At 55.9% G+C, this 21,827-nt stretch overlaps 1 protein-coding gene across 11 annotated transcripts in view; it reads right to left on the bottom strand.

Moving 5' to 3' along the window:
- Positions 1–820: 820 nt before the first annotated feature.
- Kcnt1 (potassium sodium-activated channel subfamily T member 1) overlaps positions 821–21,827 on the bottom strand; it is a 60,559-nt gene continuing 39,552 nt past the window's right edge. For 3 of the 11 annotated variants that reach the window (XM_057754539.1, XM_057754530.1, XM_057754533.1), the window contains 20 exons: positions 21,547–21,683; positions 20,012–20,075; positions 19,818–19,926; positions 19,182–19,290; positions 18,814–18,963; positions 18,200–18,438; positions 16,703–16,952; positions 15,076–15,181; positions 13,734–13,906; positions 13,238–13,309; positions 12,935–13,069; positions 12,217–12,328; positions 9,474–9,575; positions 9,103–9,186; positions 8,857–8,982; positions 8,493–8,513; positions 7,344–7,674; positions 6,002–6,064; positions 2,857–2,944; positions 821–2,732 (listed from right to left, as the gene is read on the bottom strand). In XM_057754539.1, the coding sequence (XP_057610522.1) occupies positions 2,612–2,732; positions 2,857–2,944; positions 6,002–6,064; positions 7,344–7,674; positions 8,493–8,513; positions 8,857–8,982; positions 9,103–9,186; positions 9,474–9,575; positions 12,217–12,328; positions 12,935–13,069; positions 13,238–13,309; positions 13,734–13,906; positions 15,076–15,181; positions 16,703–16,952; positions 18,200–18,438; positions 18,814–18,963; positions 19,182–19,290; positions 19,818–19,926; positions 20,012–20,075; positions 21,547–21,683 (2,592 nt within the window). In that variant the 3' untranslated portion in view covers positions 821–2,611. Of the gene's footprint in view, positions 2,733–2,856; positions 2,945–6,001; positions 6,065–7,343; positions 7,675–8,492; positions 8,514–8,856; positions 8,983–9,102; positions 9,187–9,473; positions 9,576–12,216; positions 12,329–12,934; positions 13,070–13,237; positions 13,310–13,733; positions 13,907–15,075; positions 15,182–16,702; positions 16,953–18,199; positions 18,439–18,813; positions 18,964–19,181; positions 19,300–19,817; positions 19,927–20,011; positions 20,076–21,546; positions 21,684–21,827 lie in introns of all 11 variants that reach the window. The other 8 variants (XM_057754535.1, XM_057754528.1, XM_057754532.1 and 5 more) reach the window with 5 other exon arrangements.

The raw sequence follows: 21,827 nt of genomic DNA, 5'->3' as shown, positions 1-21,827 counted from the left end.
CCCCCATGGGTTTGTCTTGTCATTGGCCAGCTGAAACCACCCTCAGTCTCTGTGGTTGGATTGACGTCACCACCAATGCAAAACAGCATGTGACGGTTTCATCCTTGCCTTGGTCTCTGTCTCTGTCCTAAGTGCTTAGGCAGTTACATATCCTCCCCTCTGCCCGCCACTGCACATCTTTAAATAGACGCTACCGAGACGGCCTAGAGCCTGCAGCAAGCACGCAAGCACTCACGCACTGCACAGGCTCCCAGCTCCCACCCCCTCACCGCAGAATGCTGCCAGTCCCGCTGCCCCTTAGCACTAAACCACAGGCTGCAGCCTCCGAGGCAGTCGAAACTGTTCTGAACAGGTTAGTTAGGAACAAGGAACACGAAAGGCTTCTTGCTAATTCTCTATACTTTGAAAGTTCTATTGCAGTGTTTAAATTCTAGTTCCTTCTGGGCTGGGACAGACCTGTTCCACTTGGAACAAGTGTTTCATGAGAGCCCTTAAGGCCAGCAGGGTATGCGGGCTGGGAGAATCGATGGGGTCCAAGGATGGCTGGGGACAGGGATCCTGTGAAGACAGGGTATCCTCCAGGCCTGGGTATGAAGGCAATGGAAGCTATGGAAGGTTCCAGGTGTGCAGGTGACTTTTATTGAGCTGGTTTCTGATATCTGATATCTCACAACACACATATCCTCCTGACCCAAGTGCCAGTCCCAGGGCCTGGCATCTTTAGGAACTAGCAAAAGGCTGTGCTGAAGTATCTGCCTGTACCGGTAAGAGGACCTCCCCCCCCCCCCCCCGCACACACACACACACACATATACTGAGAGACTGGAAATGTGTTCCCACGCTGCAGGTGCACAGGAGAGTAAGCACCCAGACCCAAATATGGGTCAGGTGTCTTTCCCCAAGGTGCCCCAGAGGTGGCTGTAGCCCAACTCCACCTAGGCCCCCAAACAACCTCCTTGAGTCCTGACAGCTAATTCTGATCCAGTACCCCTCACCAGGGTTCATGTATACTTTCTGAGCAAGTGGGTCCCAGACAGGCAAGGAGTAGGAAGGCTGGGTTTGCAGGCTTGCCATGGGCAGTGAAGACTTGGTCTAGGCACCCTAACAGGAAGGTTATAGCAACTGCTTTGCCCTTTAGAGCCCACCCACTGGAGGGTCCATCTGCTCTGCCTGGGAGAGCTTGGCCCTTTGGTCACCCCTTCACCTCAGCCTTTCAGGACACCCAAAAAGTACATGGCAGAGGTTCACATCAAAGGCACCTTCCTCCCCAGGGTGGGGTGAGGATGGATTTCCAGGAGTCTGGGGCCTTGGGTGAGCTGTTTCCATCTTCAGGGCATGCTGGACCATAGAGGAAGACTGACTGCCAGCTTGCCAGAGGGTCCTCTGGACTTGACTCATGCATACACCCTGGCAGCTTCCCAGACCCAGCCACCCATAGCTACAGAAGATTTATTACTGTTTTGAGAAGGCCATGTTGGCCAGGCCAGAGGTTGGGGGCTGGTTTGTGAAGTCTGGGGAGGGAAATACAGGAGGCAATTCTAACCCTAAAACAGGTGAGCCTCGGACGTCTTCCAGACCCCGTGTCCTGGAGCCTTGATGGGTCACTTGTTCCACACATGCCTGCAGGATATATCCATTTTAATAGAAGGTTCCAGTTCCAACCATACAAACCACAAACAAGACTGAAGTTAGCTGCCTGGAGCAATCCCTGGAGACCTGAGGCATGGCCAGAGCCCAGAGCTAATTGTGCTTCTCAGATCAGGTGTTTAGAGACAAGACTTCACTTTGAGTGTGTGAAATGGTCCGTGGGGACGCATCATTTGCAGGTCCTGGGCCCCCAAGCTCCGTGGCTGGGGGAGCTCAGTGTGGTAGCTGGAAACATCATCTGACCTCCATAGCCACAGCTGCAGGACTCCCTCCGTAGCCATGGCCGACCACGGGACTCTGAGGACCCACCGGCAGCCCCTGCCCCCACCCCATGCCGGGGGCTGCAGACCTCAGGTTCAGGATGGGCCCCCTGATAAGCCCCTCTGTTCTCCTCCACTTAAAGGGCAGGCACGGCACCATTACTGCTGGCCCCTTGCCTGGTTCTGGGGAGAGGCAGCCCATAGGCCCTGGTATAGTCTCAGAGCCATGCAGAAGCTCTGATCAGAATAGCACGTTGGGCGGCTAGAGCTGGCCTCCATGCAGGGGTCTCCCCAGTTCCAGGTCTTTCCTTCTCCCATGCACCTCAGAGGCCCTTCAGAGATTACTGAGTGAAGCCATGCAGGAGGGTGGGACCTGGGGTCGTGCCCAGTCCCTGCTCAGTTCCTTCTCTGCTGCTAGCCTCATACTTTGGCCAGACCCACATCACGAGTTGTGGTACAGCTTTGTAAAGAGATGCAAATCATACACATTTGTAAAAATAGGTTAAAAAATGCCTCCTGCCAGTTTCAAGGGTAGTCCAGTGGTCTCATGACTGGCCCCACCAAGAGAATTTCCTTCCTGAGGGACAAGTCTTGGAGCCATCGTATAGTCATAGCATAGCCTGCTTGGGCCAAGCCAGCGTGTGACAATGCTCTCTCTGTGTTCTGTGTCCGCCTGTCTGTCCCCACACGGGCTTCTTGGCTGCTCAGAGCTGTGTCTCATCCCGGGTCTCAGGATTACAGGATGAGAGCTTGTTGCTGCAGCTGCTCTTCCGACTCTGGGAGCTGCTGCCCACGTGGGCCAGGGGGTCGGAGCGGATGAGGTACCTGTAGAAGACACCAAGGAAGGGTCTGGAACGACAGTCCAGGTAGCCAACCACACCAGACCTGTGCCAGCTGTGGGGTCTGGAGCTCCACGCCGGATGCTGGGAGGGCCAGTGTTTGTACTTACACAATGTCATTGGGCTCCAGTCTCGTGTCTGGCGGGGGGTTGATGAGTACGTAGGAGAGCGTGTTCTGGTGATGGTCGTTCATCTCGTCTGTAAAGAACATAGCCCAAGCATCACCCAACCCCACCCAGAACAGCTCTGCTGGACCCCAAGGAGCACAGGGGAGGTAGTTCTCCAGCCTTTCTGGCCATATACTGACCGGTCCTCCCTGATACCTGTCCTCCGCTCCTGCCTGCACTGGGCAGGGCTCAGCCACTGGCTCCCTCTGTCCCAGGCTGCTTGCTCATCTGACAGCCAATCTTAGATGACATCTCACCATTGGAGGAGGGGAGTGGGGGTACTGACTGAACAGAGGCACCGAGCACCCCTGCACACGTACCTGTACAATCCCAGAGTGCACCTGTGCACACCTGCACATATAACTGAGCACACCTGTACATACCTATTCACACCTATTTACACCCACATTGCAAGCACCTATGCATACTCCTACATACATGCACCTGCACATATACCTGTGCGCACCCATAAACACTACTGATCACCTGCACATATGATACATACTGCTAATACCCACATGTACAGCCATATAACACCTACACATACACACCTTCATACCTGCGTGCCCTCCAGGAGCTCTGCAGGTACCACTGTCCCCGGGACTGGGCAGGCCACATCTACTCCCTATACTTTGGACTCCCTGGAGAACAGGGTCATTTCCTCCCATTTGTGGCTATGCTGCTGCTTCTCCAGAGAGAGAGACCAGCAATGGCCCCAGGGTGATGATGAACTGTGACCCCTAGGAATGTGGATGGTTCTGGAGCAGCAGCCAGTTATACCATTGATGTCTGTGCTTGACCAGCAGGGCACCATGGCCACATACAGTGCTAGCAATGGCCTTGAGCTTGCTGGCCTCAGTTTGTCCACTTCATGTTTAAAGGTACCTCTGGAATTCAAGGACATACAAAATGAAGGTGACCTGGGACAGAGCATCTTCTGCCCAGCCCCTTCCAGTGTCCTCTATCCTTTGTCATGTTAGACATAGCCTAGCCCTCTGTGACATTGAGGGAGCTGCCAAGTAGCCACCTGGGCCAGGGTAGGGCATGCTTTGGCTCCCAAAGCTGCAGCCCCAAGATGAGGCATATGGCACAGAATGCTTCTGTGAAGTGGGTGTGCCTGTACCTGGGGTAGTTCAAATGGAGCTTTTACCTCTGTCTACTTCTGCAGGGTAGGACAGCCTGGTAGCCTGCTCTCCATAAATGGGGTGCTGTTCTGCCCCATGAGCATCAGTTTTTGCTTTTTCCCCCAAATCCTACAGTCATGGTCCCCCATGGTGTGGCTCATGTTGGGAGCCAACTGGGAGGTGTGTTATTCTGGGAGCAAATCTCTCATGCAGCTTTGGGGCGGGCAGTGCAGGGGCGTTAGGGTGTGTGCAGGAGCAGGGGGATTCAGTCATGCTCACTCCAGACCATGGCCCCTGATATGTGTCTATCAGGGCCACCAGACAGTCATTCCACAGGTGGGGCTAGAAACCCTGGCTGTGAGAGGAAGCTACTGATCCTCCCTCTTTAGGTCTGGGTTCTGGGCTACCATTCTTCTCCAACCAGGGGCAGATCTGGGGATTTTTGAGACTAGCAAGGCCTATGGGAGGGCAAGATGAGGCCTGGCTTTGTGCTTCTGTAGTGCTGAGCTGAGAGAGTCATGCCAAATCCCGGCTATCATGCCAGGGTGGGGCTGTGGACAGTCTTGTCATGCTGACTCCACTGCTTAGCCTGGGAGAGCAAGCCAGCTGCCCCTAAGTAGCTTTAGTATCCCTGTGCTTGGTAAAGGTAGCAGGTGCAGGGGTAGGGACGGGGACAAGGCCCAGCTTAAATGCACTTCTAGAATGGAAACTCTCAACAAGTCAGGCCTCTGCAACATCTCTGCTTCCCCTCGCTTTCTCCCACCTCCCTACCCGGGCATCTGTACCCATTTCCCCATAAGCTTCCTAATCTGAGCCTTAGCTTGCTCATCTCAGAACCAGAATAACTTCAGAGATGTGTGCTTTCTCTTGCCTCCTGTGTGCACTGAGACCCTGGGCACCATCCCACACTGGACATTACCCTTTATGAGCAGGTTGTGACATTCCAGCCTCGCATTCCGACACCACTCCATGCTGCGTCAGGGTTCTATGAGTCCCTGTCGCCAAGTTCCAGCACATTTTCCCCAGTGAGCACACAGGTGATGCTCAGAGAACACCAAGAGCACCCTGTGATCTGCAGGAGCTGCCCAAGCTCTCACCTGCCCACCTTTGCCTAGGAGCCATACAGGAAGCAGATGTAACTGGGTACAGGGCATGCTTGGGTCATGGAAGTCACCATGTGGCCAGCAGAGGGCCCACTTTCCATGAATGCTGTCATGGGTGGCAGGATGAGGAAAACCACAAGCCCAGGAGATGCCAACACTTTGCTCTGTGGCTGCCCACAGCCATCCTTACAAATAAGGACCCAGTTAAACCGACATCTACCTGGGCCCAGCCACCGCTAAAGCTCCCAGAAAACCTGATTGGAGGGGAGGCACCAAAGGCAGTGGCTTAGCCTTTGCTCTGGCCTCAGTATGGGATAGCTTCTTGGAGCAGTACTTAGCAGCATTAAAGCCCACAGATGAGAAGTGGCTACTAGATCAGCTCTGTCTCAAGCAGATAGAAAGAGCCTGCTCTTGAAGCCCCAAGTCTACCTGGCTTGGGTAGTCCAAGTCTGTCTATGCCTTAGCATAGAGTGCAATCCTAATTTTCATCCTCATGCCTGGCAGGAGGCTCACTAAGACACATAGGGACTTTGGGCATCTCGTGGGACTAGCCAGAGAGGCAAGCTGTTGCTGGAATGGCCTGCTGTCTAGTCAGGTCAGAGCTAGATGGCACGGCACATTCTAACACCAGAGCTGGGTAAAGTATTTGGGGTTAAGCCCTGGGGCCAGGGTGGGTACCATCATCTGGGTTCCCATGACCCTTAGCCAGAACAAACCAAGGAGGAAGATCGAAGGCCTGAGAACCCACTGTGGACACACAAAGCCCTCTCATCTCTCCTGGTCACTGTCTGGCCCAGCCAAGGTGGCAAAGGGTTGGCACGTCCCCTATGTGGTGGCTGGTATCCACTGGAGCAGAATTACCTTGCAAATATCCCAGGTTTACCCGATTCATCACATCACTGGCTGTTAAATTTGCTACGTCCTCTATGGAACACATAGGAGAGGCACAGACAGAAACAGAGAGAGAGACAGGTCAGCAAGCAGTGGCAGGGTGGGCACGCTGGCACAGCAGAATGGGTGCAGGGCAGTGGTCAACTGCACGCAGACACCGTCCATGCTGGGACAGTGGTGGCCAGCACCAGCCACCTCAGAAGCAAGTCAATTGCCAAAGAGAATCTGGCCCTTCTCTGCCAAGCACTGGCATGTGGTGGAGGGGGGCGTTGCAGAGGCTAAAGGGGCACACAGGGCAGGTGCCAGTTCTGAGCTTGGTCATGTGGGCTGGACTTTGTATCTGCTAGTACTCGCCATAGTTCATGAATGCTAGGATCCCCTTAGCCTTGGTGGCTAGTTCCCTGGAATGGCAGGTTACCTGGGCAGGGATACAGGGGGGATCACTAGATCGAGGGCATTGCAGGGACACTCCACATTGTGTACATGTGACTGGGAAAGTCTCTAGGGTGGTCATGCTGGTCTTGAAAGTCTTCCCCGGGCCTACCCTTTAGTGAAGTCTATCTCTGCCTTGTGAATGTGCCCATCATGCCCAATATGCATGGCCAGCACATGGTCCAATCCCAGTGATCCCTGGGCAGCTCCCTCCTAGAGGAGTCTCTAGGGCCCCATCTCCAGTGATGCTAGGCAACATGGTACAGGATGGGCCTCAGCAACGGCTGAGTATTGAGATGCTAAAGGAGTGTGGGAATGCACAGGCCAGAAGAGAGCGCTTGGGCCCCCTTTGACCTCATCAGCAGAGGCAGCCTGGTTAAAGTCACACAGATGTTACCCAAAAATGGCACAGAAAGAAGGGGGTTACAGAAATGGGATGACTACCCTGGGAGGATGGTGGGATAGACAGAGGATGTGTAGGTCCTTCTTGTTCCCAATGACTGCGCCCCACCCTCTCCCTGGCCAGGGACCTGCTAACTCCTTGCCTCACATCTCTCAGAAATGGGAAGACTGGACCTGTACCCCAATGAAAGCCATGAGCTATGAGGGAGGCTTGGCTCTCCACTCTACTCTTCTTTAGGTCCAGTCCCTTGCTTTCTGCTGGGGAAACTGAGGCTCTAGAGTAGTAGAAGCGAGCCGGTTTGTGGGCCACTCTGCACCTTCTCCATACTGGGTGGGGACAGACACTCCTCTGCCCGTCACTGAGCATGCCCAAGTGATCATTCTGTGGCCACGCCTGCCGAAGGGGTCAGATAGATTGAGACGCTCATCAACCAGTTTGCTATGGCCCAACCTGCCCTGCCTTGTTTCCTGCCCTTACCGTAGCCCGTGGTGGGCAGCCCCAGGTGTTTCATCCGGTTCTTGACCAGCTCTGAGAGCTCCTGGCGCTCTGAGCGCCGGTAGAGGCTGAGCCGCTGCTGTGTGATCCACTCTGTGGCTGCAGGGGCCTTCCCCGCCTGCTTGCTGCTCTTTCGACTCAGCTTGCGGGCCCACTGGAGGCTCTTGCGGCGCAGTAGGGGGTGCTCCGCTGGATCAGCACTGCCCCCGTGGCGGCCGTGGGTGCTGCCACTGCCGGAGGCAGCGCGTGTGCCCCAGGGCCCCTTGGCCTCCCGAGTGTCCTCGCGGTCCTCCATGTTCACTGAGATCTGGGACTGGGCAGGCAGGAGGGCTATGGGATGGGGCCTTGTGCCTTGAGGTGCCAGGGAGGAGATGGGCTCTGGACCCACAGTGTGAACACCAGCCTTCTCCAGGCCAGAAAGACTGTGGGGTCCTGTGTTCCCACCTGTACCCCAGTCTGCCTGGCCTCCTGGACCTGCTCAAAGTCTGATCCAGGATGGAGCCAGCCTGTCCCAGGGAAGAGGATCCTTTGTCTCTCCAGGCCATCACATCTATGGATCTGGCTGGTCGCTCTGACCCGGTATATCCCGGCTTTGCCCTAGCACTGGGACCCTTGTCTATACCCCAGTTTCCCCCCATGCGGGTGGGGCAGGGGTCCCCATCAAACACATCCCTGGGAGTCAATGCAAACAGAGGTGGGGTGTGGTAGGCTGTGCATGACTGAGTGAGCATGTGAGGTGCTGGGGGAAATGTGGGGACCCCATCAGCAGCCCTTTAGAGAGACCGAGAGTGATATTGCAGGTGTGGTGGTCAGAGCAGCCCACCGGGGTATCTGTTGCTCTGGAGGCTGCAGAGGGGGGACCTTCTGATGGTGCATGGAGCTGGGCTGGGGTGAAGGGTACACACAATGTGGGCAAACCCATGGGTGATTGCCCCCTGCCTCAGTTTCCCCATTGCATAGCAGGATGGTACTTGCTGAGAGTCCCGCCACCCCCACCCCTGACCCTGAACAGCCCAGCGGCAAACACATTTTCATTTCCTGCCTGCTTCCCAGGGGCCTGGTCAAGGTAGGGAAGAACTCCATGAGGCACAGGTGGAGCAAAAATGCCACATGGGGTCCGGGGGTGCTCACCTGGGCTCTGAGGTCATGGGGCTGAAAAGGAAACCAAGGGCTGTGAGGGACTGGTGGATGTGTTTGCCCCTACCCAGTGCATCCTCGCCTCTCAAAGTCTATGTAGAACATGCAAGGGCAGGATGCTAGGCAGACTACTATAGTCTACCACAGTAGACTAGCTGCACCCGACCACCCTTGACACCCTACCCAGGCCCCCTGGAGGTCTGGGATGCTTCCCAAGGTCACCATTCTTCCTAGAGTGGCAGATGCCCTCGCTGGAGGCACATGTTTTGGACACTGAACCTGCCTAGAAGGAGCCTGTGGCAAATGCCAGTCACACACAGGTCCCCAGAGCTGGACTGTGACAGCAATGGGGCTGTACCTCAGAGGAGAAGACATGGCACTCAGTCCTGTAGATGCCGATGGGGATCTCAGCACTGGAGGAGCAGAGCTTCTGGAAGAGGCGGCCATAAGTTCGGATCCACAGGTCATCCTCGGTCACCTTCATCTGCGACGAGAGGAAGGGCTGAGAAGGGCTGCAGGCAGCACCAGAGTCCCAGGACTGCAGTGACCCGAGGAGGGTGCCAGGCCTGTGCCCTGTGGCACTGTACAGCTGGCCTGCACTTACGGCGCAGAGGTAGCCAGAGCCTGGGGTCGTGTCAAGGCCCAGCAGCAGCCTGGTGATGGTGATCATGTAGTCTTTCACGAAGGACTGTGGGGCAGCAGGGCCACGTGAGGCAGATGCTCCAGCCTCAGCGCACTCAGAAGCCACCTGCCTGCCAGCCCAGCACATAAGATCTAAAAAGGACCAGGACCCTAAACCCCCAGAGTGGTACCAGGGCATCTCTGAAGGCAGTTAGACCTGCTGCTCCAGCAGGAATACGTCTCTGGGGGAGAACTGCCCAGAGCAATGGGACCAGATCTTGGGTAGAGAGCAACTGTGGATTCTGGTCCAGGGACCATGGGACCCTGCCCACCTTCCTCCACATCCCAGCTGACCTGGTAGAGCAGTGTATCCAACATGCTGATACTAAATACTCGACCAGCAGCAAATGGCAGGCGGAACATGAAGGCCAAGTTGGAGCCATTCTCCCGTTCTTGCTGCAAGAAAGGGGTCCTCAGATGGCACATAGGACTACAGGTGGCCATCAGAGTAAGGATATGTACATAGAGTGTGTTTCTGTGTGGTATGTGTATGCATATGTGTGTACATGTATGTGTGGTACGGCATGCATGCATTTTTGTATGCATGTGTAGCATGAGCATGGGTGCATGGTATGCATGCATGTGCTGAGTGTAGTGTGTGCATGGTATATGTATATTTGGATGTGTGTCTGCATACATCAACAGACTTCTGGCCAGCAGGTTTGAATATCCAGCTTCATCTCCCCAGACACACTCAGGCCCAGAGCCTAGGGAGAATTTGGGCTCTGAGAAGAAATTGGGACCCAGAACCTGTGAGATACGTCCTGTATTTGGAATCTAGGGCCTCACACACGCTGGGCCTTTCCATCAGTGACCCCTCCACCAGTCATACCTTCCCAGTGACGGAAGGAAGCACACAGGACAAGGTGGCAAAAATTCCTTTCATTTTGTCCTTCTTTGCACTCCAGTTAATAGAAGAGGGCAAGTGTCGGGGGGGGGGGGTGAGGTCGGAGAGCGAAACAGTGGGGCTAGGATGTGTGGGCTTGACTGGCCCACGAAGAACCATGTATGTCTGAGCTATGAGACATGGTTGTACCATGTGACAGTTCCATAGTCACGGCCACTATCTTCCCACTCTGGTGTGCACCATGTGCAGGTGAACCACGGTGGTAACTCAAGCATTCCACTGGCTTTCCTAAGGACAGCACTAATCAGGAAGGGATCACGCCACAGGTCCAAAGAGACTGGAAGGAAGGGGAAGGAGGGTTGCTAATGTTAGCTTCTTTCCAGAGTGTTCCCTTCTATTTCAGACAAGGAGTGGGCATTTTTCTTCAGTGTGGGCAATCCTACAAAACTTGGTGCTCAGTGATAGGCAGGCCATAACAGTGGGTATGACTGAGGATTCTACCATCCCCAGGAAGCCACAACACCAGCAGCCTCCTCATCTTCTTCCTTATCTCGTCTGCCCAGGACCCAGGACATCAACTAATGTGGATCCCAACCCCCCAGCATACATGAGTTCACTACCACCACTGTGGATCCCAAGTCCTCAGCATCCATGAGTTCACTGCCACCGTGTTCTGGGATCCCAACCCCTCAGCATCCATGAATTCACTACCACCACTGTGGATCCCAAGTCCTCAGCATCCATGAGTTCACTGCCACCGTGTTCTGGGATCCCAACCCCTCAGCATCCATGAATTCGCTACCACCGTGTTCTGACTTCTTCAGTTTGTCCTTGCCATCCCTATTGTGATAAAGCCACATGATGGGCCTTGGACCATTCACTGCCCTGGGACGGACAACAGCGGACAAGTCCAGGATGCAGAGATGGGCCAGCCGCCAGGTCCATGCTACGGGGAGGGGATAAAAGAAACCCCCACCCTTCACTGCTGACATCTGCCACAGAGGGCCCGGTTGTGTGAACCAGTTACTGTCTGTGCAGGCTGCCTTCACCCATTCCCGGGTTTCCTCGAGGCCCCTGAGGAGCAGGGCTGCCCCAGGTGTGACTGTGTATAGGGACACAGGCTCCACGATGACAGGACACCAGCCTGGCCTACCCTCAGTCGCACTGTGAGGACCCTGGTGAGATGTGGGGCCATGGTCTGAGTGGCCACTCAGAGAACCTAGCACCTTGGACTGCTTAGGCATCCCTTGACCCTTTCCAGTGTGGATGCAGATGCTGGAGAAAGCAGAGTCCAGGGATGGGGTAAGCTGGACAGTACGAGTCACACTTGTCTGGTCCTCTGCCCGCCTGGCTCCCTCATGCCTCTCTGGCTCAGCCAGACAGCAGCCTACACAGACAGGCTCCCATGGGCCACTTCCACTTTGACCTAGTTACAAGTCAGCTCTGTGCTCATGGGCAGTAAGAAACCCCAGAGTTTGTCTGTTCTGCCTGATGTCTGGAATCAGGCATGGCCCAGACAATTCCTGCCTTCTTCAGTCAGCCATGCTGGCCTCTGGCAGCTCTCTATAAGCACACTGGTCCAGGCTGAGCTTAGGACTCACACAGAGCAACAGGCATTGGCGGCTGTGGCTGCCTCTTCCATACCTGGCCTCTGCTGTCTTCATCTTAACACATGGCTTCCGCTGCCCTCACCCCAGTGCCTGGCCATCCCTTGTGTGGATAGCAGCTGTGGCCACAGCCACCACACACCAGAGCAACATAGACAGTGACCTGTCCCCCTTAGTCCCGTAGTTTCCCAGATTCCTAGTGGATTCCTGGGTCCTTAGCGAGTCTCTAATGCCTTACTGAGTCCCTTGTGTCCCCGAGTTCCACATCTGGCCTAGCCGATACCTTCCATGGAGCTGACCCCTCCTACAAATTCCACAGTCAGAAGCACGAGGCTTTCCTCACTCTGTGATGCTCAGAGCTGGGACAGAGGCAGTGTCTGGTACCAGTTCCTGGCCGATCCCAGAGAGGATTACCACTGACTCGCAGGTGCTCTGGGAAGTAGCCCCCCAAGGAGAGCCTTGCATCAGCTGAGCTTATCTCCTTGGCTCCTACAGGGACAGAAGCCCATTCTCTCTCACCTTGCTCATAACCTCTTTGGGCTCCCGTTAGCAAAGGCTGACCCACCAGGATGGGCCCACTTACCTTTTCCAGTTTGGAAAGAGCCAGAGAGTAGCTGTCCTTGGCACGGAACTGCATGAACCTCATGTTGGAAGGGTGGGTAAGCTCTGTGGTGATGCTGAGGCTGGGGAAGAGCCTGGGGGAGGGATTAGGAGAGTTGTCCTCCCGTCAGGGCTGAGGGTCTGAGGCAGTCCCAGGGCTAAGGGTCTGTGGTGGGTCGTATGGCTGTGATCAGTCAGGGCTGAGGGTCTGGGGGTCTGTGGTGGGTCGTATGGCTGTGGTCAGTCAGGGCTGAGGGTCTGAGGCGATCCCAGGGCTCTGGGGGTCTGTGGTGAGTCCTGTGGTCATGACTGGGTGGCCTCTATTGCGTCTGTTACAGCCGTGGGTATTGGTCTCTGGTAGATCTTGTGGTCAGGGCTATGGGGTCTGTGTTGGGGTCCCTGTAGTCATAGAAGTGTGGTCTCTTGTGGGTCCTGTGGTGAGGTCTGTGGACTCTGATGGGTCCTATGGTCATAGCTTTGGAGACCATGGTGGGTCCCGTGGTCAGGGCTGTGGGGTCTGCGCTGGGCCCCATGGTCAGGACTGTGAGGTCTGTTCTGGGCCCCATGGTCAGGTCTGTGGACTTTGGTGGGTCCTTTGGTTGGGGCTATGGGTTCTCACAGCGGTTCTCACACATGGTTCTCCATATCCATTTCTGTGGAGACCTCGTAGGAAGCCTGGCTCCCAGGTGTCAGGTGCTCACCTAAACATGGTCTGAACATTGACAATGGTCTTGGCATCTGCCATGTAGTCCTCTTCGGCGCTCATGGTGCTCTCCTTGTCCACCACCACCAGGTTGTCGGCATAGATGATTCCACACTGCAATAGGCTGTCCAGGCTGCACAGGGCAAGGGCTATGGTGATGGATTCCCCTCCCCGTCATACACCGAGTCCCTCTCAACCTCCCTCTCTTTCCCCGGGTCTGGGCTGAGTGCTCACTGAGGAGCTCTGGGGGAGGACGGTGGAGGGACAGCAGGCACCGTGGCCGTGGCTGCTCTCATCTTACTTGTCCACGGAACCCTCCATGTAGTAGACCATGGGAAAGCAGCAGATAGCCTCCAGGAAGTGGTGGTCAGGTCTGTGGGGACAGCAGGGCTAGAGGTGTCACTTGCTCTATGCTTTATCCTCCCCACACTCTTGGGCCCCCCCAAAACATGGGACTGAGGGGAACTTAAGGCCAAAAGTTCTGCCACTTATTCAACCTAGGGGAAGCTGAGGCCCTGGACTTGCTGAGGTTATACAGCCAAGACTGGACCTTGGGCTCTGACTGCCATGCTTCCGGATCCTCGGAGGAAAGGAGCTATGGTTTTGGGGATCCCTGTGGTCCTGCCACTGGAACTGTCAAGTTGTGGGGACGTGATGTAAAGAGGTTACAGGAGAAATTAGAGGAGGAAGCTGCTAAGGTCATCAAGATACAGAAGGCATAGCCACAGAAGACAGCAGGGAACTGGCCAGCAGTCCCAGCAAGGAAAAAGGCATTACGGGAGTCCACAGTGTCTCACTTGTTGTCAAGCAGCAGTACGATGGGGTTGAGTTCCCGGCGAGACCGATAGTAGGCACGCAGCGGCACGATGAAGTTGTAGAGCCCATTGCCCGCCGTCTCAGCAGAGACGATAATCAGCTTGTTCTTGAATCCATAGGCCTTGGCATCTTCATAGCTGTTGTGTTTGCAGCCCTGGGGATGTGAGGGAACCCAGGCTGGGCAACCACCCTGGCTGTGGGAGAAGCTGGTGGGCCAACAACAACAGGGGCGTGCAACGTGGGAGCACAGGGGAGCCCTGGGTAGATATTGGGCCACCAGCCACCAGGGCTCATCTTGCTAGCTGCCACTAAAGTCAGTGTCCCACAAAGCTGGGTGTAAGCCAGTCACTGCAGCATTTAGCTACAGAAATAGAGGGCCAAGTCATGTGTACACATGTGTGTGCACGATAAGTGTTCACACAGTCCAGTGCCTAGCTCTGCCCACCGCAGAGCCCAGAATCAAGGTCTCAGACAGCATCTGATCTGATCCATCTGTTTCCTCAGGCCCCTTTCCCTAAGTTGAGTCAGACCTCAGTTGGAGGTGCCTGGTCCCAGTCTATAGCTGGGCATGCGCAGGGAGGAAGTGTGAGAGGCTGACAAGCATCAAAGGGCTCAGATCCCAAAACAACACGAGTATGGGCCCTGAGTAAAAACAAGAGGCCATGCGCCTCCACCGCGTGAGTGCAAAGGATGGTTTCCTTGGCGACATGCTAAGGAGAATGACTGGCGGGATCTAGAATTAAGAGAGCTGATTCAGAGTGGGGAAGGTTAGACGCCATCCTGCCCTGATCTCGGCAGTGACTGAACCGTAGAGACAGTCACTTTCACAGCAGGACAGCATGGCCAGAGATGCAGCCAACTGAGCCCCACCCCACTTCAGGATGCTCAGCCCAGATGCAGGGGCTGACTCGATCACAGATGGAGTTCTGTCGCACTGAGCACAGGATCCAAGCTCTTCAGAGGTCAACAAGGGATCCCAGGGAGGCAGGAAGGCATGTGCTGACTTAAAGAGTGACAAGACTTATGGAGCCTTGGGTTCCCCAGCAGGAGACCCCGGCTCTGCCTGACTCTGGGGATGGGCTATATGAGGAGAGAAGTAGTCATTCTCTTCTGGGAACACGCAAGATGTTTGGGGGCTCAGGGCTCGGGGGTCCTAACCTGCTTTCAGCCTGTTCAGAAAAGGCAGCTGTGAGTTCAAAGCAGGGAGGCGGAGAGCGAGTGGGTGAGGTAGAGGGGGGTCTGCTCCTGCTCAATTGCAGCACCCCCGAAATACATGGTGGCCACAGCAGAGTCTAGGGTGCCACTACAGAGACTCAGCCTTACCTTGTCCAGCCGCAGGCAGCAGAAGGGAGCTTTCACAGGCAGGAGGTGGCATAAGGTCGGGGAGCTGCCAATGTAGGGTGAGTTGGGGGGGTAGCCCTTCACGTACCTGGATGAAGACAGGGACCACAGCATGGTACCCTTTACCTGGAATATTCATGGAGTCACCTGGTACTAGTAGAGAGATGCCTTACCGTCTCCCAGCTCTTAATCCCTACATCTGCTGGGATAGTCACAAGAGACAAGTCCTCAGGGACCTGTCCCTGCATCCCAGGTTAGGGCTGGGACAGGTACACCAAGGTCCTAGAATGGCCCAGGCTGAGGTGGGATGCAGAGGGGCCACTTGTTACCACTCCCCTCCGCAGGACCCAAGGAGGGCTCCAATGGTCAGTCCTGAGCTACTCAGATGGGGGACCAGCAGGTAGCTTGTAACCCATGGGACCCCTTATGTCCCCGGGGAAAAATTCCACACATAATACACTCAGTGCAGATATTTACACGTATACACATGGAAGAAAACACAGCAACAGATGCATGCACACATACACACGTGTACACTTACACACATGCACATACAAGCAATGTTCACCCACTTCCACACATGTACATACACATGCCATGTGCATACACACAAACACATGTTCATATTCTCTCTCTCTCTCTCTCTCTCTCTCTCTCTCTCTCTCTCTCTCTCCCTCCCTCCCCCTCTGGAGCCTAGAAGCTGAGAACACCAGGGCTGTAATCACCAGCCCACTGAGGGATGTCCATGGCACCCCAGGTGATAGACAGGTACCTGGGCCTGGGCTCCAGTGGGCTGCACTAGCCTCTCAGAAGACTGCCTCTCTTCCTCCCCACCCTACAGTGCTCATGCTTTGACACTGGGCCCTGGCCACAGCCCTCTAGTTCTGTTTCCATGTACCTCAAGGGATACAGCCACAAGGACCCATGTACTTTCTGTTTACAGGATCTGGGAGACCCACCATTGACCCTTCAACCTTAAAGCAGCTCCCAAAAGGAGGATGCCCTAACTGAGGTCAGGGTGACTAAACTGTTGAGGACTTACTAATGTCCCTCTTGGTCTCAGCCAGGAAGATTTGGCCTCAGACCCCAGCCAGGATGTCCACTGGAGACAGGCTTGTAGTCTCTGGTTCTGGACAAGGTCTAGCCAAATCACCTGCTAGTGACTTCTACAGACCCTGCCCCAAGAATTCCCGCCTGAAACGAGGTGCCATACCCTGCAGTACCAAGAGAATCTGATCCAGCTGTGATGTTAGCTCAAGAATGTCTGTGGTTCACTTCCTGGCTCTATCCCAACTCATGGAATAACCGAGGGCAGATAGCTCAGTGGTTGAGATGTCATGGGGCTATGCTACCCCATCACCCACGCTGTTTCTATAGGCCACTGAATGCGGCCTCTGAGTCCCATTATCTCTGACTCCAGCAAGGCCAGGGGGAGGGTAGCAGCCTAGTACATCTCTACCAGCATGCTCTCGAGTGCTCCCCAGGACTAGGCTTGGGGTGATTCCCTGGCCCCACCCAGAAGACCCATTTGTGAAGCAGGGATTGCCACCATACCCAGCACTGGGGACCCTTCCCTCCCACTGAAAGTCAAGCCCCACTAGGCACTCACTCAACCACAGAGAGCCCCTCGTCGTCTGAGGGCGTCACCTCGTCCTCTGACTGGTCACTTAGCAGGTCGCAGGGCAACAGGGCTGAGCTGTCTGCCAGCTCCAGGACCGGTGCGATGCTGGGGCGCCGACTACCAGAGCCATTCTCCGTGGGCAGAGTCAGCTTGCCGCTGCCACTGCCACTGCCACCGCCACCACCGCCACCCTGGGAGGGCCGGCAGTCTGTGTTCTGCAGGTCCATGGCCACTGTCCCTGGACAGAAGGGTTGAACCTGACCAGAAGCCCTTCCTACCTCACTCTCTAGGCCAGCTGTGTGGCCTTAGGAATTTCAGCACATCCCTGAGTCTCAGTTTCCCCTTCAGGACATGGGGGGGGGCCTGAGGGGTGGTGATTGGCCCCCAGCCAGGGCCCCATCCATACTGGTTGCTGTGACTGATTCTGACTTCCTGAGGTGGGGCCCTTGAGGCTTATGGGAAACTGGTCGATCCACTTTAAGGACACGGCTAGAGAGGGTGGGCACCTAGGAACACAGGAGCAGCGTGGCCATTTTGCATTTGCTGGTTTCTGCTGCTCCCACTTCAGCTCAGGGCTGCTAGCTTGGGGGTCGTTGGCTGGCTCAAGGATGCAACTCATAGCCTCTGTGGGCCAGAACTGAGGAGTGGGTGGAAGGGCTTCCTGAGCCACTCCATCTCAGGCATGGGCGTGAGCAAATACAAGCAATGGATGGAGGTTGAGCTGAGCAGCAGAGCCCCAATCTCAAGCTCTCCCTCAGGCCTGACCGCCAGAGCAAGCTGTTACTGCGGGAGTGACTTCAGAGCCAGGCAGCTGCTGGCTCATGTCACACATGGCTGAGAATGTGTACCACAGAGTCAAAGCACCCGGTCCCTAGAGACCACTTAGACTGGGCATACGGTGGGCACTTATTAGCGTCAACTTGTTTTGAGGTTCACAGCTTGGGTCTAGCACCATATGAGATGGTGATTGCCCTGGATTACCTGCCGGTCTGTGGCCTGAGAGTTTAAATGACCTGTTCCTGTTCCCTGCTGTCCCCTGAAGGGCTGGTAGGGGATGAAACATGCCAGAAGAACCACCTTCTGAGTTTTGGCCCAGCCCTGCTCAGGAAGTCAGCAGTCCCTGGGAAGAGCCTTGAGGCTAAGCTGCGGCCAATTTCAGACAATCTACCCCTAGTGGATGCCAAGGCTTTCATCTATTCAAGGGATGCTCTGGGCTGATAGAACTACAGGGGCCTCTGGTTGGTAGTTAACTGCTACAGTAGCCCACAGGCTCTCAGTAACCCAGGTAACTGATGCTCACCAGAACTCTGACTGGTAGGGGTACCCCAATTAGACAGATCTACAACTCGAGGCTTGGAGAGGCTCACACTGTCCAAGAAAGAGCCGAGCCTCAGGAGTCAGGGGTCTCCTGCCCAGTGGCAGGTGGTGTGTGAAACACACCTTTGGAAGCCACCCACCTACCACCTGCATGCTGCCCCAGCTCACCCATAGAGGCAATGATGCTATGCACTGGCAGACGGGATGGCCCCTCATACAGTGCCTGCCCTGCAAGACCCCGCCTCTTCTGCTTCTCCTCCTGCTTGAAGATGAAAGCTGAGTTCTCCTCCTTGGTGATGTTGATGTAGAAACAGGTGTCAGAGGCGGCCAGGATGTGCCGTGGCCCCGGGTTCAGCAGGATACTCTTGTTGTCCTCACGTTTCATCCCAATGAGGCACACACCATACCTGAGCAGACATGGCCTGGAGCTCAGGGTCACTCCTGGCACCCTGTGGCTCAGGCTGCCCTCCTGAACTACTCATTCTCCTCCCAGGGACCCCACTTGGACCTCTTGGACAAGCCCTCTTCTCGGGTATTGGGGACCTAAGGACCCCAGGGCAGCCTCAGAAGAAGTTATGTGGCAGGTTCTTACATGAGCCTTGTTCTGGGATGTCCTGACTTGGCTGTCCTCACCAGGTAGGCAGAGCCAAGCTATGCTGTCCTTGGTTGAGATTCTGTGACTTTCCTGCCCCAGGGGCCCACCCTTGCTGACCTGGCTCTGGGTAGAGTGATGGTGGGGACAACGGGCTCCAACCCTGTATTCAGCCCCGAGTCCCGCGTACTTCTTGTGTGCGTGGAAGGCTGCGTAGGTGAAGCTCTTGCCCTCATACTCCCGGAAGAATTTGCTGTCGCCCATGCGGATGTGATACACCTCATTGCCAGAGCAGCGCCCATACATGCGCTGCCACTGCTCTGGAGATTCCTGTCCTTCCCTACCAGAGGAGCAGGGTAAGGTTAGGAGGCTATCACCCTCAGTCAGGGCTGGCCCTCCTACCCAATTGGTTAAATGCACCCTGCATCTCCCTGGACCCCCTTCCTGTGCCAGACCTCTGCCCACTACATGCCCTCCTCCTCCAGGGAGCCCGCCCTGCCTTGTGGGGTTGGTCGGGACGGCCAGGGCGTGGTAGTCGGTCTGGCACAGGGCACTCACTGGCCACGGGACGTGTGCACCAGCAGGGTGATGAGGGTGGAGGTGGCCGGGCAGATGCAGTTCAGGGCCAGCATGGCGTACTTGCATTCCTCCTCGCATACCACGTGGTCTGTGGGGACTGCAGGGTCAGTGCCTGCCACCCCTGCTGTCTGTGGTACCCCCTACATAGCACCCAAGTCTTTCTGAATGTGTCAAGGCTCTCCTGTTCGGTGCCCCTGGAAGCCTGAGCAGCCAGCTCCTACTCAGCAGGAGTTCAGCACCTTGGCGAGCTGCACATTGAATCCCAAAGGTGCAACCGTGTTTCTGGGGCCACTCCAGTTCTACCCAGGTGGGCCCTTACCTGTCTCCCAGGTGCCCACCATGGGTTCTGGCCATAGAGGTTCTGATCAGATAGTGTCCTTGCCTCCCACACCACTTCTGGCTCCTGTTCCCACCGATCTCCGCCCCAGGTAGAGGCCAGATCATCTGCCAAGGCTACCCCCCGGTAGCTCTCCATTCTCTGATGCAGAGATCTGGTGGGCATGCTCTCCCCAGGATGAACCCTCCTTGAGCTTATGAGAAGAATACTTTACTTCACCCCCACCCTCAACCCCTTGCAGTCTGCATGCCCATGATGCCACAGGGCCCCAAACACACCAGCAAATTTGACGTGAAACTTGTTTTCGGGCTTGAGGATCTGGACGTAGAGGGGACAGTTGGGGGCAAAGTCCTTCACAGCCCAGGCTCGAAGAATGGTCTGGTGATCCTGGGGGAGGTGTGGTTGGTGATGGAGGGCCTACCGCTGAGGGTAGGCAGGCAGCGCAGGCTGGGGGGAGTGTGTCTGAACTCACCGCAGCTGTACGGTCCACCTCGTTCCTGCTGCTGAGGATAAAGCAGGCCTCTCCGTTGTCCATCCTGCAGAGCACCAGCTGCTGAGCGAGGCTACAGACCCAGAGGGCCTCCCCAGGAGGAGGTCAGGAGGTCAAGAGGTCAGGAGGGGCCCAGTGTATGAAGGGTGAGAGAGAGGATGGCCTAGCAGGGGGCCTTGCTAAGGTAGTCAGGCCTGGCCCAGCAGGTCCCAGCATCAAATCCTGCAGGGCATCCCAGGCCTCCTAGCCTCCCCAGATCCTCCTGGAACATTCTGGACAGGTCAGGATGTCTGGACACTCATAGCAGAGTCGAAGCTCAGATGCCGAACAAAGCCCACGAGCCAAGCCTGCCCTGGAGACACAGATTGGCCAGGGTCCCCAAGCTGTGGCATGATGGTGCCCAAGAGGGGGTTCTAAGCCACGCTCTGCCACATCCATCCATACTCTGGACTCTGCTTACAGCTGTCAGAGGCTTAGGGCCAGAAAGAGTGGGTCCTCCTGAGAGCTTGTCTCAATGGTGCTAATGACCGAGGCCCTAGGGCAGCTGACTTTTTGTGGGGCACCGCCCAGCATCTGAGGCCTGTCTCCTGGGCTCCCATCCACCCTAAGTTGGACCATAAAGCCTGTCTCCTCTTCTGCTTGACTATTTAGCAGCCCAGTCTTGGGTGGTCATTCCTAACTCCTTCCAGGTTCCCAGGAGACTGGCTACAGAAACAACTTGACCCTGCTGAGAGCCGGTTGGAGAAACCTTTACCCAACAAGCAGGGCAGTAAAGTCTCACGCCTGCCCCACAAAAGCCGTGGGTGCCTCTTCCTCTGTCCTGACTACCAATCCAGAGCTGGACACAAGCAGCTACAGTCTCATGTGAACTGGGCAGGATCCCCATGGGAGCCGAGGCTCAGGATTCTGGGGATGAGAGACTGGGGTTGTTGTCCTGCTTGCCCTTGGCCATGCACCACCTGTACCACACAAGGAAGGGTACAGGAACCTTCTGGAATGAAAATGTGGCATGGGAGGCGTTGGGGGAAGAGTCCCAGATGGTGCAGTAGTGCAGCCCAGTTACACGTTAACAGCACATTCTCGTCACCTCAAGACACTGTCTTTAAATCAAGAGCCACCCTGAGCCCTCGTGTCTTTACCACTGACTCTCAGAAGCCAGGTTTTTCCCCCACCCCTGGTCTATTTTAAGCTTCCTGAAATCTGACAGAGAAAAATCCCCAGACTCAGAGCAAGAGAGGGAAAGATGCCCGAAGGCGAGACCCACAGCAGAAGAACACAGCTTGGCCAGGTGTGAGCTGTGTAGCCGCGACCAGCAGGGAGGGATGGACAAACTCTAGGGTCCTGCTCACCTGGGCCCAGACCCTGACCTTTCACCCACCCTGGCCCTGCCTCCACCTGGGACCCCTGCCGGCCTCAGGCCCTGTGCCAAGCCATGCCTGTCACGGTTCCACTTCTACCCGGGGACTCCCTGTGGGGTCAGGCCTAGGTCTGGCTGAGCTGTCCTGGCCAGCACTCACTTGGCTCGCATGAGGTCCTGGTCCTTGAGGGCAGAGCCCTGGAGGTAGATGACCCGCTGGGACCACAGGGGAATCTGCAGTACCCTGCGCACCTGGACATCCATTTCGGAGGGACACAGGATGACCACGTAGTAGTCCTGCTGGCCAGGTTGAAAGTCAGTGCCTCTGAGCCGGATCCTGTCCCCCCAGCCTGTATTGTTTCCTTGATGATGTCATTCCCAGGGCCTTATGGGACCACCACAGGCCTCGCCCAAACACACACCAGATACAATAACCAGGGA

Source organism: Chionomys nivalis, chromosome 22 (assembly GCF_950005125.1).
Source record: "Chionomys nivalis chromosome 22, mChiNiv1.1, whole genome shotgun sequence".
Lineage (NCBI taxonomy): Eukaryota > Metazoa > Chordata > Mammalia > Rodentia > Cricetidae > Chionomys > Chionomys nivalis.
This window is presented reverse-complemented; position numbering and strand designations above follow the sequence as displayed.